This window comes from Aplysia californica, unplaced genomic scaffold (genome assembly GCF_000002075.1).
Source record: "Aplysia californica isolate F4 #8 unplaced genomic scaffold, AplCal3.0 scaffold00038, whole genome shotgun sequence".
Classification (NCBI taxonomy): Eukaryota; Metazoa; Mollusca; class Gastropoda; order Aplysiida; family Aplysiidae; genus Aplysia; species Aplysia californica.
The window spans coordinates 178,525-195,343 of NW_004797308.1; the positions used below are offsets into that span (position 1 = coordinate 178,525).

The 16,819-nt window shown below is 37.5% G+C and overlaps 1 protein-coding gene across 2 annotated transcripts; it reads left to right on the forward strand.

The window, feature by feature from the left end:
* Window positions 1-163: 163 nt before the first annotated feature.
* Window positions 164-15,329, forward strand: LOC101853293. Of its 2 annotated transcripts, none has more exons than XM_013091496.2 (8): window positions 164-435; window positions 1,240-1,338; window positions 4,465-4,757; window positions 5,801-5,963; window positions 7,315-7,546; window positions 8,438-8,598; window positions 12,293-12,565; window positions 13,901-15,329. In XM_013091496.2, exons 2-8 carry the CDS (start codon window positions 1,272-1,274, stop codon window positions 14,236-14,238), a joined length of 1,527 nt encoding a protein of 508 aa, XP_012946950.1. In that variant the 5' UTR covers window positions 164-435; window positions 1,240-1,271; the 3' UTR covers window positions 14,239-15,329. The 2 variants fall into 2 exon arrangements, with proteins under 2 accessions (XP_012946950.1, XP_005091996.1); XM_005091939.3 differs by having other exon boundaries at window positions 165-449.
* The last annotated feature ends 1,490 nt before the right edge of the window (window positions 15,330-16,819 follow it).

The following is a 16,819-nucleotide window of genomic DNA, read 5'->3' on the forward strand; positions in this document are numbered from 1 at the left end:
ATATAATATAGGCTCTCTATATGATATATAGATATGTATTAATTATACATATACACATATAATGAGATTATATAATATGACATACCCCAACCCTAGGCAAAAATCAATTATTGTAAGGCCAGATGCAATCAGAAAAAATGTATCTCCGCTAACGCGTACATTATTGTACCATGTTCATTGTCCTCATGAACTCGGCTCGATGTGTTTGTTGTGGTATTTAGAATGATTAATTTTTCTGCATCAGGGTGAGTAATTTTCACCTCCCAAATTCTCCAGCTCAAAGGCTGCCAACTTTAATCGCAAAAAGTAACAGTTCCGAGGTACTCCAATCGAAAAGGGGTTTGAAAGGCTTCGTTGGGCTTATTGTTGGTTGATTAATCTGGAGCATACAGCTGAAACAACAAAATGAGCCGGAAATTTGTATTGTGGAAATAGGTAAACTACTGTTGGTGAGTAAATTGTAACGTAGCATAGGTAGTGAACAGGTTTACAACTTACTAGATCTAGTCTAGATTCTAGTAAACTGAAACGTGAAAAGAGAGTCATACGAACACTAGGGTACCACTTCAGGCCCTCTTTACATAATTATTGCATCAGTACATCATGCATCCCATCAATATTTGGGGGCCTCGCTATTACATTTTTTATATTATCCGGATTCTAATATTTTCTCTTTTCTTTGCCTTATAATTGTTATCTGGACGCGAGACGAATTTGTCACTAGATCTCTATAGATCGATTGAAAATGAAAGCATGAAACGAAGAGCAAGCAATTAGTAGACAAATGCACTTAATTCAGGATTTGATGAAGCACTGCGTAGTGGCTTATTGCTAAATTTTATGAACAATGTTGTTTTAAAAACGGAGCTGGTATTTTCACGATGCTAAGAACTGGCCCACATCCTGACAATTAAACGAGAAGATGTTGAACAAAGAGAAGCAAACCACCAAGTCTGATTCGAACTGCTTGACAAAAATTCTTTCTCACGACCTTTTTATTTTAAAAAAAGCATAAGTGTCCGTCTTGCAGTAGATTTATTTATCGGAAAACGAATATTTTGTCACAAATGTTTTAAGTATGATTACTTTTTCTGCTCTCAGTCTTTGTGCAATCTATTCGTAGGAAAAAATTAAGAAATGGAAAAACACCATAGGTTATTTTCCTTTTTAAAAAAATTGATTTTCCTTGTAATCACGTCCTAATTAGTTGATCACTGTGAAGTTTTTCTCATCTTTTAGGTTTGATCCAAAAGTGAAGGACTTTGACTAGTATGCCTTCTACTGGGGCGTTGATGATCTTTTTGTTTGGTTATCTTGTTGGTGCCGAACAGAAGAACAGTAAGTGAAAACGTAGAGATATGTTGTCTGTCTGGCAGTGTGCATTTTAGAATGGGTTCTGGAATGTGATTTTGATGATCATATGAATGTAAATAATACAAGGGCTGTCCCACGAAAAACCGGAAAAGGTCTATAAAAGCAACAATCTTTGTCCTATTATAATAAAAAATGTAACACATCATACCTCAACATGTGCTTTATTTGTCATGTAATCACCATCCTGCTGGAGGCACTTTTCCCATCGCTGGATCAGGGAGAAGATACCCTCCTTGAAGAATTTTTCGTCAAGGAATTTCAACCAATCTTTCACGGCTTTCACGAGGTCTTCGTTGTCGGTGAATTGCTGTCCAGACATATGGCGTTTCATTGATCCAAAAAGGTGATAATCTGATGGGCCAAGTCAACACTGTGAGGGGAGTGTGGCAGAACTTCCCAGCCGAACCTTTGGATCCAGTCTTTCATAGCGTTTGCGGGGTGTGGCATTGTGTTGTCATGCTGCAAAATGACCCCACTGGACAACCGGCCAGGTCTTTTTCGGCGCACAACCTCTTTCAACTTACCAAGAGTCTGGCAGTATCTGTTAACATTAACAGTTTGTTTGTCCTGGTTCCAGAATGTCAAGAAGCAGGACACCCTTAGCATCCCAGAAAACTGTGGCCATGAGTTTCTTCACCGATGGCTGAACTTTAAACTTTTTCGGGGGAGGGGAAGACCTGTGCTTCCAAACCATTGAATCCCTCTTCGTCTCAGGGGTCATGTGGTGTATCCAAGTCTCATCACCTGTAATAATGCTTCTCAGGAATGCTTCATCTTATTGTTCGAGGTCTCCAGATGCGTTCATGACTCCTGTGACAGCTTTGCAACAACGTTTCAACAAAGTCTGAGACACTTCAACACGTTGTGTCTTGTGGTCAGCTGTCAGCTCTTTTGGGACCCATCGAGCAGAGACCTCTCGATAGTGCAGCTCATCAAACACTATCCTATGGATAGTCGACTTTAAAATGTTTTGCGACTCGGAAATTTCATGAATTTTTAGGCGTCTGTCTGTTTGAAGGAGTTCGTTAATGCGACTCTTGTTGTCCTCAGTCTTGGTAGAAAAGCAAGGTCCTGGGTGAACTTTGATATTGACATCCATAGGCCCCGGCTTTGAACTTACTACACCACTCATATACCTGTGGCTTTACCATTACTTTCTCCTCATAAACTGACTTCATTTCAGTGTGTATTTTTATAGGTTTGAGACTTTTTGCGGTCAGAAACCGAATGACAGAACTCACTTCTACCCTTGAGCAATTTTCAAAGGGGTTAGCCATCTTTGGAGAACTGCTGTGTTCGTTTGGTTTGTGAGATGCTCATGGTGCTCAATCGGGACATTCCTAAATGATTGTTTTACATGTGTGCATTTACAGAATGTGAAAATATTGAATAGTTTTCAAATTACAGCCAAATTCCGGTTTTCCATGGGACAGCCCTCGTATTTCACTCAGGAGCTCAGGCAGTGGGGTACAGTAACCTCAGGAGGTCAAGGATCAAAGGGTTACATTTGCTCTCAGTAAACTGAAAGTTGGTGTATACCTTCTTCTTCTTCTTCTTCTATCCCGTGGTTGGGACAAACGTGGGGGCACCGCTGCTTCTGAAAACCAGCTCTCGCCATCTATTTTTGTCCTCTGTTTTCCTCAGTTTGTCACCCATCGTCTTTCCTGTCCACTCTGTAATATTGTCCTCCCATTTCCTTCTCTGCCTTCCTCTCTTTCTCTTTCCTACTGCATACCTACTGACCCCAAAAAACCTTTACCCTCGGGAAAGCCTATAAATCTCCACCAAAGTGCACAATTCACACAAAAATTGACGGGAAGCAAGCTGAACCATCCGGAAGGAGAAACATGTAACAAGAACAACGATATCTGGGAAGCATCCATAGCCACTCCCAAGGTACAGTTCACTGTTGAACAACACATATTTTTTTGTTGAAAGATATATATCGAAACAAAGTCCCGCATACACAGAATCTCTTCTGTAAGCGGTTTGGAATTAACACCAGAGACGGTAAGAAAATACCAAGTAAAGTAGACATACTTCAGTGGGTGGCTGACTTCAAGTCATATAGCAATATAAGACAAGTGCACACTGCTGAGAATGTGGCAGTGGTGGTGGAGTCTGTGAGCGAGGAACCTAAAAAGTCAGTTCATCATCATAGTATTGTATTAAGTATTGCTAGAGAAATCTGATCGCTGCATGTTGAAGTACAATCTGAAGTTTAAACCGTACAAGATCCATGTACATCAAAGGCTCAGCAAATGGAAAATGTCATGTCATAGACAATTTTGACAAATGCTCAGAGTGTGTATCGGACAGTATCGCCCGAAACAGACGTCGCAAAGAGTATGTGCCCTAACTTCTTTCTAACACGCAATTTTTATATGTAAATTTGTCACAATAAATCCTGGTGGTGATCAAGTACGTCTATGAAATCTTGTGTTTCTAGACTATCTCTTTTTTAATAGTTTTTATGGGTGTCTCTGTTGGTCAGCATGTACATGGCCAAAACTGTGTTGATAGTACCTTAAAACGTCTATGTTCAATCAATCAAGTATTGATATCTATTTGGAGCAGGTAATAAAGAAAGATGAGGGAAAGCAAAAAAGGGAGGAATGGGGGATTAAATAGGATGATTTTGGTAGTATTATAAGTGGTATCAATAAATAATTATTTTAGGATTGGGTGTGATGATAGCATTTTGTTTTTAGTATTTCATTTTTAATAGTTATTTTTTTGTCCTGTGCCCTGATTTTGGTACAGATATTTGAAGTATATAAAAATGTGCTGACATGGTACAAATTGATATGCTTCAAGAAAAACAAAACAAGAACAAGGGGAATTGTTTGGTCTGTGCTGCTGCTGCTGCTGCTGCTGCTGCTGCTGCTGCTGCTGCTGCTGCTGCTGCTGCTGCTGCTAATGATGATGATGATGAGGATGATGATGATGATAATGGTGATGATGCTTTAATGTTGGAAATGATGTGCAGGTTAATCTTGGTGTTTGTTTATTTTAGCATTTCATCTAATCTTATGTAGTGTAATAAACTCTCATCTCCAATGAAATTTTTGACTTTTTCTATTTTTTCAGTCACTCTTTTTGTGGATAAACCAGAGAGGAGCTGTTCACGGGTAGTTGATCTTCGTGACACTCGAACCCAGTATTCAGTATTTCTTGAAACGGAGGATTGTATTAAGTGCCAAAAAGCTGATGTCTGCACCACTTTACAGTACAGAGAATGTAAAGTAGAATTTGTTGCTGCAAACAGCTTTCTAAGTGCTACATACAAGATTTGCTATGATAAGAGCCCTCAAAATATTAGTGACTGCTCATCCCGCATAAAATATGAGAAGCAGAATGTGGTTTCCAGGAATGATGTCTTGGTAAGTATTTTTATCACACATGGATTGTAGCTATTGTGCCATCAGCAAGTTAAAAGCACAAGTCAAGTGAAGAAAGCATTATTTTTATTTATTAGGACGTATGAGCAAAAACAACCAATTCTATATATATTTGAAAGTACTTGAGCAGATTTAAACAAAACCCTGATCATTTACATAAAAAAGTCTCCTTGTGGCCTTCATGAAATAATATAAGAAAAGATGATTAAAAAAACGACAACATATTCTTACTGTAAAAATACAATGTTTTTTTCTCAAAGACCTTAACTTTACATTTGATTCTAAGATGGAGAAGATTAAGAACAATTTACACAGTTCCTCAAGGGTAGGAAAGACATTGCTGCCAGAATTAAAGGTCAGAGAGAAATAGTTTCTCATTTTCTTGCCAACAATGTCTCCTCTATCTGTGTGTATGCCTGTGTGTTTGTGTGTGTGTGTGTGTGTGAGTGTGTGTGTGTGTGTGTGTGTGTGTCTATGTCTGTATGTCTGTGTCTGTCTGTCTGTCTGTCTGTCTGTCTATCCATAGGTGGTTGGAGGTGCTACAGAGTGAAAGGTCCTGCTTCTTTTTTCTTTCAGTGGCTTTTGTCTGTCTGTTTTGCTTTTGCCCAACACCAAATGGCAGTTATTGTTACAGTGTGTTTCTCAGACAAATTCTTTCTCTCTCTCTCTCTCTCTCTCTCTCTCTCTCTCTCTCTCTCTCTCTCTCTCACTCTTCTCTCTCTCTCTCTATCTCTCTGTGTGGGTGGTTGGCGGGTGCACTGGTGTGGTTTGCTCCTTCCTTCCTATCAAACATCTATCGTCCTTATCTCCCCTCCTTCTTTACTCTTTTGTAACACCTCTAATCTTTTGTAACACCTCTAATCTTTTGGCGCTCATATGACCTTATTCAGTTGCGAGCGCCGCAGAACCTCTGTGAAAACAAAATCTCTCTCTCTCTGCAAATGATGCAGTAGTATAACATAACTGAAAATTGACTTTTCAACCTTTTCTTTGCTCTGATCAATGAATATAATTAATAATTTCAGGAACTGCTATGGTGTGAGAATGAATATCAAATGGACTCCGAAAAAGATGGCAGAAATTGTTTGGATGTCAACGACAGCCTCATAATCTGGTACAACAGTTACAATTATTGTGATGTCAGTGGCTTCACCAGAGTCTATCTCTGGAAGAATCATTCAGATGCCTGTAAGTCAATGAATATTATATTCATGACAAGTTTCTTTTCCTATAAAAGGTGTTTCCAAACAAATTCAGCTGCAATAGCACAGATGATTTCGAACCTGGGTAACTTGTGGAAGTACAGAGTTTCGGACTCACATGGGATCAAAGTTTTTCCTTAGCTTTTCTTCTCAGCAGGGTTTTTTTGAGAGGTAACTTCATGCATGCTCAGTGTTCCAACAAGGAACATAGTACCAAAAAAGAAACGTGCCTTACTTGAACAAAAGCACACCGTCCTTTAAAAGAACCATACACCAAAAACAACAAACAAAGCACATATATATATATATATATATATATATATATATATATATATATAAAAACAGCAAGAGTTAGACAAACAAACAAAGAAAACGTACAAGCTTAAAGCTAGGGTCCTCATGTTTCAATCAAGCTTTATTCAGAATCTTATTCTGAGTATGAGCAGTATTACCAAACGCAGTATTTTATTTAGTGCTTTTGGTATGTTTTCATCTTTCTACTAAGTTCTACTACCTTGTTTTTGTTACTGAAATCATCATTTTCTCCCTGACTCTGACATTATGTATAGGTGGGTGGCAGGTGCTCTGGTGTAGTTTGCCCCAATTCTTTCCTGTCATATCATCCTTAAATCTCTCCTCCTTCTTTTTCAGTGTTTTGTTACTCTCTTGTAACACCTATAATCTTTGGCACTTATAATATGACCTTATTGTGTTGTAAGTGCAGTAAAACTCTAACTAAGACTTATTAACATGATGATATGTTTATGCCAGAGCTGTTAAAGCTAAATGTTTGTCCAAACAAATAGTAAGAAAAACACTGTGGTAAACCTTTGAGCCTTGGTTGAGTGAGTCTTTCAGAACCCATGTAGCCTGCTCGAGCTCCCCTCTGAAGTCAGCTGTCAGATTTGCACCACCTGAAAGATTACATTCTTTGCAATGAGATTAAAGAAAGAGTACACTCAGGAGTGCATTGGAGTCCATATGGTTAAGATTATAGACTACTATAGATAATAAAAGAACTTGTCAGTTTTCTAGTGGTTAAGCACTTAATTGGCTGCTTGCACTGTATGCTTCCCACAAACAATGCAGAGCATGTTTGTGAGTATTCTGCGGTGTGCTGAGGTAATAAAAGTTGTGAAGTGCTAAGAGCATGCTGTAGAGCATTGATCTGCACTATATAAAGCAATTTTTATTATCATAAAATTGTCTGTGGAATAGCCTACATGTGGGCCAGTGAAGTTGTAAACTTGAAGATGTAATAATAGTGAACTCAATTTCATTATTTTTTTTAAGGAGGAGTTCAATTTTATGTGTTTGTTCAAATTTTTTCCCCCCAGTTGCTTTGCATTCACAAGCAGACTGTCCTAATGGTCAAGAGAATGTAAGAGGCTCAAGTGGGAGGGTGATATCCCATGTCGACGCCTCTGAAGAAGACAGAGCAGCAATGTGTGAGATCACTCTCATTCCTGATCGCCTCTGTCGGGATTATAAGCAAATCTGCTTTACTTTTGAACATGTTGATTTTCCCGATGGTGGTGCTTCTTTGTTTTTCTTGTCTGATGAAATCAGGTGGGTTGAAAGTCTAGAGAGAGTGAGGCAATATGTTTATTTACTCCATGGCTTTGCCATCTGCCCATACTTTTAATGCACACTCTAATACACAAATGTGGACACACATTACTATACTTACTTGTACTTAAACACATTTCTTTACCCTTGGCTGTCTTCTCTTATTGTAAGCTTAAGGGGTATCTGTTCACACTGTGTATCGTGCGATGGTAGTTTTTAAGCAATAAATGAGACGTGCTGATGAAATGAGTTACTTAATTCTTGGAATTTGGCTCTATAGAAAATTTATAAATTGCCAGTGAATTTGTATGATTTATTAATATAGCTTATAATGAAAAAAGAAGTGTTAAACTTGAAGAAAATGGCATCATTTGAAAATCTACATACTTATCCCTTGTGTTGATTTTGACAGATATCTCAATTCCTAGACAATGAGAAGTTACTCATTTTGTCTGCATGCCTCATAAATATTCGCTTTGTCCTAGGGCATTGTGTACACAAAAAATGCTTCTTTCAAAGAATCTTAAATGTTTTCTACTTAAATACTTAGATGCTAATTCATATTTATATTTTTACACTGTTACTTCTAATGTTGTACTGTGAATCTGTAGATGGTCTGTAGTAAAATGCAAAACAGGAGAGGAAGAGGGTGGGCGGAGACAAAGATAATGAGAGAGAGAGAGAGAGAGAGAGAGAGAGAGAGAGAGAGAGAGAGAGAGAGATTTGAGGCATCCTAGGCAAATTCCCCCAGAAATGTTTTTGCCAACATTAGGCTATAAAACAATAACAGAGAGCAGAAGATTTGTAAATTGCTGGTAGTTAAAACAAAGTGAATTTGTCTTGCCAATGACACAAAAGTCCCCCCTAATGTATATCATGTATTTTTTTCAGAAAGTTCAACTATGATAATAAACCATACGTTGACTCAGAATACTGCATGGTCATGTGGAAATCGAGAGTGGTCAGAGTGGCAGTGGAGCCATCTGTAAACTACTCTTATGTTCTGGAGGACAGATACTTGCACGCCTTCAGCTTCAACTATTACTTTAAAAGTATGTTTTAACAGAGAAAGATATTTCTTCTTTTGCAATTTTTTATGACTGACAGTAAGGCCCCTTCAAAATAATTTTTACTGAAACAAATTAAAGTTTTTATCAATAGGCCTAGGTGCTGTTCATTGAATTTTTTTTCTCCATTATTTCTGGTATCCTGATGAGAGAGATATCGGCTACTCTACATTCCAAATTTCTTTAATTGTGTTTATATGGATGCTAAATGTCTGTACATTTATACACTCTTTGAGCAAAGATTTGTTTCATGTTTCTTATTTAGGGTATGGGTAAATACACGGTCAATGTGTATTTACTGCCACACCGCCCACCGTGCAGTATTTACATGGACAGTTTTAGGATACCAATTTGGCTTATGTTAACCGACCGTTTGGTGGAGGGAATTACTAAAGCATAAATTGTTGAAAGTGCCAATCGCAGCTTAACATAGGCCTAGTCTACCTTTTGAAATTGCCCAATCAGATGCAGAGACCTAGATCTGATTCTGAATCGGTGCCCTTCATTACTAGGCCCTCGGAAAGACAACCCTCCATTGACCATCTCTGATTTGTCCCTAACCACCCTACTTGGTAGTTTTGAGAGGTAACTTGGTGGCTTTGTGTTAGCAGGTTATGGCATTATATATACGTAGGCCCTACTACCCCCTCATCCAAGATTCTCTTGCCCTCATTGTACGTGGTGACCCCAAAATAGACCAGACATTTTTGTAATATAGAAAAAAACGGTGTTTGCCATTTTTGAGTCCTAAATTTTTAACCCATCCCCAATGACACATTTCATGTCTTATAGCCTATCTAGTGACTGGGTGTTTTACCTCCGTACACTCTGATAAATAAATATTCGCACTGCGTCACATTCAAGATACTTCATTTCGTGAGAGCACGTGCCGTGAGGTCAGTGTGACCCTGGGGTCAGAATCCCGGGCAACACGCTGCCAGTCCAGTGCTGCTTTAAGAATGAATTTTTTTGTGTGCGTTATTTAGAATATCACTCAATAATACTAATCAGTATCTCATTATAATATAGTGAAAATAAATAAAAGCAAAAAGATGTGGTTTCTTAGGAGACATCAAGGATGAATTAATTTTAATAGATGGAAATGAAATGAGGCAATGGTGAATGAAGCCATACAGTTGAGTAATGCAAAGTATTAGGAAGAGACAAATTTTAATGCAGTTTCTACAACAGTCAAATTGACATAAATGCCTTCAACATTGCTCTCACTGAAAAAAAATAGAAGGCAAAAGAGGCAGGCGTAGATGGTCAGTAGACCAAGAACAACTTACTGAACTTGAATTGTGGGTGACAGGGAAAGCGTAAGATATATATATGTACTGTAATATGTTTTTGTTTTAGAGCACCCACGTAGAGAAATGAATAGTGAACCATGATCGACGGTGTCTGTTTCAGGTCCAGTTCTTCGTGAAGATGATCTTATAGTGTGCTTTCATATAATATGACTTACACACTGTTCTATTTGGCGAGTGTTAAGGGAGGGCAGGAAATATAATTATTTGGTTTTTAAAGCAAAATAAATATAGAGGGATCAAGCAATGATTAAAGTAAACTTTCATGATACAGTGAAGGAAGCGCAAGAGAGGGTGTGGGCCTATATCAATGAGGTTCTACTAAGGTTCTTGTGTATTTGACACCACGGTGCAATAACCACGTCCGTTGCAGATTCTCCTCCACTCAAGGTCAAAGTTAAAGGGTATCCTACATCACGAGACAATGAATACCGCGTAATACAGTAAAATTTCAGCATAACATACCGGGCTGAAAAAGTATTCTCGACTGTAACTTAATAATTAGTATAATATTTACTTTCAATAGCTTGGAGTCCCAGTAAGAATTGTTACCATCTAAAAGTTATTTATTTAAAGCGTACCTGTATAAAACGTTCTTTTCACTAATACTAATAGCGTTCACTTTTCAAGGGGTTTTAGTAGTGATCTACAGTTCGTGTATAACGGACGTTGTACAATGTGAGAATTAAGAACATGGCAAAGAGTGAATGTTTTACCAGGAATACAAAACTTAATCAGTGCAGTGAGAGTGAAAGTTAAAAAGATTGTCGCAGAGTTACATGTTACGAGTACAGGCATATTAATTATTGTTAGCATAACCATCAGTGGGCGCTTGCAACCCCCCCTTCCCTCTCCCTCTCCCTCCCTCTCTCTCTCTCTCTCTCTCTCTCTCTTTGTCTCTCTCTCTCTCTCTCTCTCTCTCTCTCTGTCTCTCTCTCTCTCTCTTTCACACACACACGCACGTGCACGGAGAGACGCGCGTGCTGTGATGAATGACGTGAATAAATATTGCTTGGCAACCTTTCCTGTTGCCACGATTTTTACCACAGTAGCCGACTAAAATTAAAATCTATTATTATGAGCATGAGCTGGGGAAGAACTTTGTTGTTTTGTGGTCCCGACTGTGAAGTTGATCTTCGGATGAGTTGATCTTTTTTTCATTCCTCCGAGGACATCGACTCATCCTCAGTCAGCTGTATTGGTCCAAAGTATGCCTGAGACACATTTATTTACAACAGTTGTCCCCAGCCAAGTACTTATCATGTTATAGTCACATCTGAAAGCTCATGGATCATCAGAATATTTTCCCCTCTAAAACAAATATGATTCAAAATGGGTCACGATGAATTTAACTACATCAACATGTACTTGTATACATAAAGGTCTGGTCTATTTTGGGTTACGAAGTACTAATGGCTAGTAAATATCGACCTTCTGGGAAGGGTAAGAACCACTGGCTTAGGGAGCATTCTTTGTGAAAGAATATTTTTTGAAAAAGGCAATGGTTTGGATAAGTATACCACAACACTATGCCCTTGTGACACAACTTCTTAAGGCGTGCGAAGTCCATTGGTGCCCCCTATCCAAAGCAGCAGCAAAACAGACGATTTCCATTAGACCTACTTTACCGTGTTACCAACTGAGAAAAGCCCAGAAATCTAGGCCTTCAGCCAGAATAAGATCTATACGTGTATCTCACTCTAAAAACCAACCCGGGCTGCGAGCCCATGGTATACCATATTTTTACTTCCAGCTCCCCCTCTGTGCGGTCTTTACACGTACGGTATACCGTGTATTTACCGCCATCTCCCCCTCTGTGCGGTCTTTACATGGTGTACCGTGTACTTACTGCCAGGTCCACATTTGTGCGATATTTACTCGTATTCCGGGTATTTACAGTCAGCCTTTCGTTTACTATTCCTGTCCTTTGATAAAGGGAAGTCAAACTATCTAAGCAATTTACACTGCTATTTTGTAACAGGTTAAGCTTCATTGCAGGGTTGTATCCCTTTTGTTAAGCATTTTATTCAGTTGTTCAATGAAAATTTATGTTAAGAGGACTCCAGGGTATATTTGCTTCCAAATATTTGATGGCTTCAACTCACTTGTTCACTATTCTAGTCTTTTAAGTAGACCATATGTTTATTGTAGATGTAACCTTTATAAGTTCTACTTTACCATGGTAAAAGAGGTTTTGAGTCCAGTAAATGACCTTTTATGAAAAAACATAAATGTATTATATAGCTTTCTGAATTTTATCCTCTTTGTCTGAAGTGTATTCCCCATTTTTTTAAAAAGCATCTGGTATTTCAATATAATTTGTTTTACTAAAACAGTTAAACAATTATAATTTTAAATCTCCTCCACAGTTCGAGAATTCTCAGACACAAGCGTACTCTCAGGAAAAGAAGATTCGGATATTGAAAATGATACAGCGTCAAGACAGGCGTTGGCATTGTTTTTCCTCTGTGTCTTTACAGAGGTAGAGACTCTGGTTCTACTTGTGTTCAGGATTTTTGCTATTGCTATTGGCTATTCTGTTGTGATGATTTTCTTGATCAGGAGGTTGGAGAAAGATCAGAGGCAGAAAGCGTCGCGTCAGGGACACACAGTTGCTACAAGTGGAGCAGCCACTGCTTCAGGTATTTGCATGTAGGCCTACACCATACCTTGTTTCCCACAAAACTCTCGACATGGTCTAGCACAAGTGAGATATAATTTTTTGTTCTTTCCTATTACAAACAAGTTAGAATATACAGTTCAACTTTCTTTAAGAACGTACTATAATTCTTTTCAGCCCACATGAAGTGCTTTTTAGTCCCCGCTTTTTCTATATTGTGCTTAAACTTAAAGGTAGGTACAACTCTTTTATTAAAAATAATTTTTTGGCTGGTCTCGAGTGAACTTTTCAAAAGTTGTGAAATTGTTTTTGTTTAACAATGCCTTTCTCAAATGGATGTGCAAACTATCTGGCAGTTGTGAGTTCTTGTTCTATGGGACCCATGAAAACTGTTTTAAATTATTTTGACTTTTTCTTTTACAAAGCATTAAACCATTGCTTCAGAACCTCCCACTTTCACAATTTTGCTAAACTCATGGAGACCATGCACTCTTCTGATTCCTCATTCGCACAACAGGGAGCAGTATTTTGTGGTAAAAAAAAATTCTGCAGATTCCCTAATTAAAATAGACTCAAGCATTGTAAAACTATTTCAATCTTTATCATTTGAGTAGCCTATGTGTGTAAAAAACAACATTATTATTTCATTAGCAGTAGTAATATTTAAACTGGATGACAATAAGTTGAAGGTATGACCAAAAAGATCTTTTTTTGCTCTACAAGAACACATAGACTAAAATTAGTTTTCATGAACCCCACATAGGTAAAAAAAAACCTTTAAAACCTAACTGCAAAGATAATGGATGGATAAAAATCATGAGATTGTTAAATTCATGCAACACTGACAATTTTCATTTCCCTATGACTATTAGGGGGATCCCCCCCCCCCTAAAAAAGACCCCCCCCCCCCAAAAGAAAAAACCAAACAAAAAAGACCAAAACAAAAAAAACCCAAATGAAACCCTCTGAATATTGCAGGACAGTTGTAACTGGGTTGGTCTCAATAAGTCAGCCAGTGATATCAATTAATATTCTGTCTAGTAGGAAGGAATATATGTGACATTTTGGTCATGGTTTGGAGTGTATGTTTTGTTAATACTCTTCAAGTTAGGTCTCTGACAGAGAATGCTGAAAATATACCCCTGTCCCCCACATGACAGATAGAGAGCTTGTTTTATAAGTTGTTGCTTGTTATTTTGTATTTTACTTGTGGCTGCTTAGGTTTTTTTTTATTGGCATTTGAAACCAAGAGCAAGTAGGAGTAGGGAATGTATGAATATGAGTGTGCTTAAGATATCATTAACCCTGTCATATCGCTATTGTTACCTTATGTTCTGAAAAAATTCTATCCCTTTAGGTACCTCAGCAGATAACGGACTGCAGTGCGAGGACGAAAACATTTCTCTTGTGAACCGAGGAGACGACGATAGAACAGAGGGAATACCAATACAGATATCAGGTAGCCCAGACGGCTGTGATATGGCTGCCACAGCATCGTGGTCTTATGTCGACTCTTGGCCTCCTTGCATGGCCCCTCCTGCATACTGTGATATTCCAGAGAAGGACCCTAATAGCGTAGTACCAGGTAGTGGCCTGCCCTGCCAGATTGTGCCAAGTGATGAGCAGCCTCCTCCATATACTGATGTCTTCCCTCATGTTGAACCAGCTGCCAGTGCAGACAGTCGTAGAACATAAGTAACTCAACTTTTGCTGTGGAAATTGTCTGAGACAGCCACCAATTAGCCTACAGAGAAGAAAGGTGTTTGTCTTAGACAGGTGGACCTCTTGCACAGTGTCATTATAATGTAAAAATGTGCAAGAGAGGAAATGAAAAGTGGCCATTTGTAAGGGTGATTGTCTTATACAGGTGGCTGTTAGAGAGGTCATCTGTATTTAGTTATGTTATTGTACTTCACTTACGAATGTCAAAACCCATAATTTTATGTTAAACATATTTTGTTTTTAAAAAATTGTTTTTTAAATTTCTACCTCACTCTTATTTTTTTTCTTGTACACATCTGAGCATATTTCTTACCCTTCCTGGGGATTTCCTGAGGGCACAATTCATCCCCAGCTGCCCACAAATAGAGATTTCCTGTTTAATACCTCTAAAGAACAGCTTAAAAATTTTATCACAATGTGCATGCACTTACAAAATTTAGCTTGCTTGAAAATTCCAGAATATACTTGGGTCAAGGAAACCACACCTGGCAAATCTGCTTTGCAGGGAAAGGTTTAAATACTTATGCAATTTTCTCAGTTTCATGTTTTTTAACATTTGTCATAGTATTTTTCAGTAAATGTTCTTTTTTACTTCACATTTTAAATGAGCCCTGAAAGCATTCCGGTACAAAGTTGCAGAGCCATTGAAAATGCCATTTTTGTTATGATTTTTTAGGGCTAAACAGAAAAAATATGAGGCTTTTATATAGAACTATTTAATTTTACTCCATATATATTTTTTAAATGGTAACATCTTTTTTGTTGAGATGTGGCTCTTTAACTTAGGTGCTGTGAACTCTAAGTGAAGCACTAAATTGTTATTTTTATAACAAGACCTACTTTTTAGAGTACTCCGTATTACTCACATGAAAGGAAAAATGTAAAGACTCAAAAGACTAGATTTTTTTCACAAAAAAGTAGTACCTTTTGCTTTTTGAGCACCAGTATATTATATTTTTACCCATTTTAGGCCAACACCAAAGAAAACTCTCCGGAACCTTATTTTTCAGTGGATTACATTAGTGGGCATTCAGATTCTGTTGGTGGTCCAACTTTTAGACTGGCACTGGCATGCAAAAACCTAAGACAATTAAAAAGAGCAATTTATTTTTATTCTGGTTTAACCTTAAACAGACAAAAGTGAACAAGCTGTAATTAATGTATGTTAGAATATATTAGTGTAATTCTATTCAATGTCATTAAAAAAAAGGGTATTTCACAATTTTAGTGGATTATTCCCTGCACAATGCAGGTTCGGCTGCTGTGCATATTTTTTTTAGTGAAGAGAAAAAGTGACTGAAACTTGCCGGAATCACATCATATGGGTCAAATGTGCCATACTTTGAGTACCGGTGTTACATCTTGCACTGATGTACAATAAAGACAAACAAAATGTTTTTTTCTTTTCTTTTCAACTGCAAATAGTTTTCAGCTCCTGAATGCCTGAGAGCTTTCAGACAAGTTCTACCGTATATCATGGCAAGCTGTCTTCTTTCTTTTCTTGTTGATGATTGACAGGCCCTCATGCTCCTTCATCGTGATTCCATCTCCTCTAAATTGAAAAAGGCTGTTTTAAATGGGTGGCTGGAAGATGTCTCTGGTAGGATCTACCTTTTTACTCTCTACATGTTCTGATGATTATATTATTATTTTATTATTTTAAACTGTCTTTTTTTGGAATCCTGTAAATTCATTATTGCTGTTGGTGTTATTATTATTATTATTATTATTAATATATATTATTTTTTGGGGAAAAAAGTTATTATTATTATTATTATTATTATTATTATTATTATTATTATTATTATTATTATTATTATTATTATTATTATTATTATTATTATTATTACTAGTAAAAGTACCCATTCTACGAACGGAATAATAATGAAGAAGTATTAGGAAAGTTAAGAAAAGGAAAAAGACTGAAAACAGGAAAGAAACAAAACATAAATATTTTATCTTGAATTTATCCATGTAGCACCCCCTCTTGACTACCTCTAGGGGTAAGACTTCTTCCCCCTCTTCGAAGGCGTGGCACTTTCTATTAAAGTTCCAGCTCAATCACTTTTTAAAAAAAGTCGTAGGCCTACATGCCAATTGTTGCTTCCTAGAAGAACCTGATCTAGATTCTAGATCTAGCCTAGATCTCAAAGGATTATAAAGACATAGGCCTATAATTGAAAGAAGGGGCATAGGCCCATAGATTGATCTAAATTTAGAAATTCACATTTTTAACAACCGACAGGCGTCACAGATGGTCTAGATTTCTAGATCTATTCATAGCAGGAAAAATCCACTTTCAAGAATACTTTCATAATTCATGACCTCGATCTAGATTCACCGATAGCCTAGGTCTAGACTCTAGATCTATTCACAGTAGTGAATCCACGTTCAATACTTTCATCATTCTTGATCTCGATCTAAGATTCACTTAGATCTAGATCTAGCCTAGATCTAGATCTTAGAATCTATAATGCACAGAAAGAAAAATCCACTTTCAATATTCAATAGGTTATCGAAACGTCACAGATCTAGATTCTACTTTCATTTCATG

Excerpts from the sequence above, each read along its gene's own strand:
- LOC101853293 (XM_013091496.2), top strand. The coding sequence starts at position 1,272 with ATGCCTTCTACTGGGGCGTTGATGATCTTTTTGTTTGGTTATCTTGTT. Across the intron at positions 8,599-12,292 it reads CTTCAACTATTACTTTAAAA|TTCGAGAATTCTCAGACACA; the intron begins GTATGTTTTAAC and ends TCTCCTCCACAG. Across the intron at positions 12,566-13,900 it reads TGGAGCAGCCACTGCTTCAG|GTACCTCAGCAGATAACGGA; the intron begins GTATTTGCATGT and ends CTATCCCTTTAG.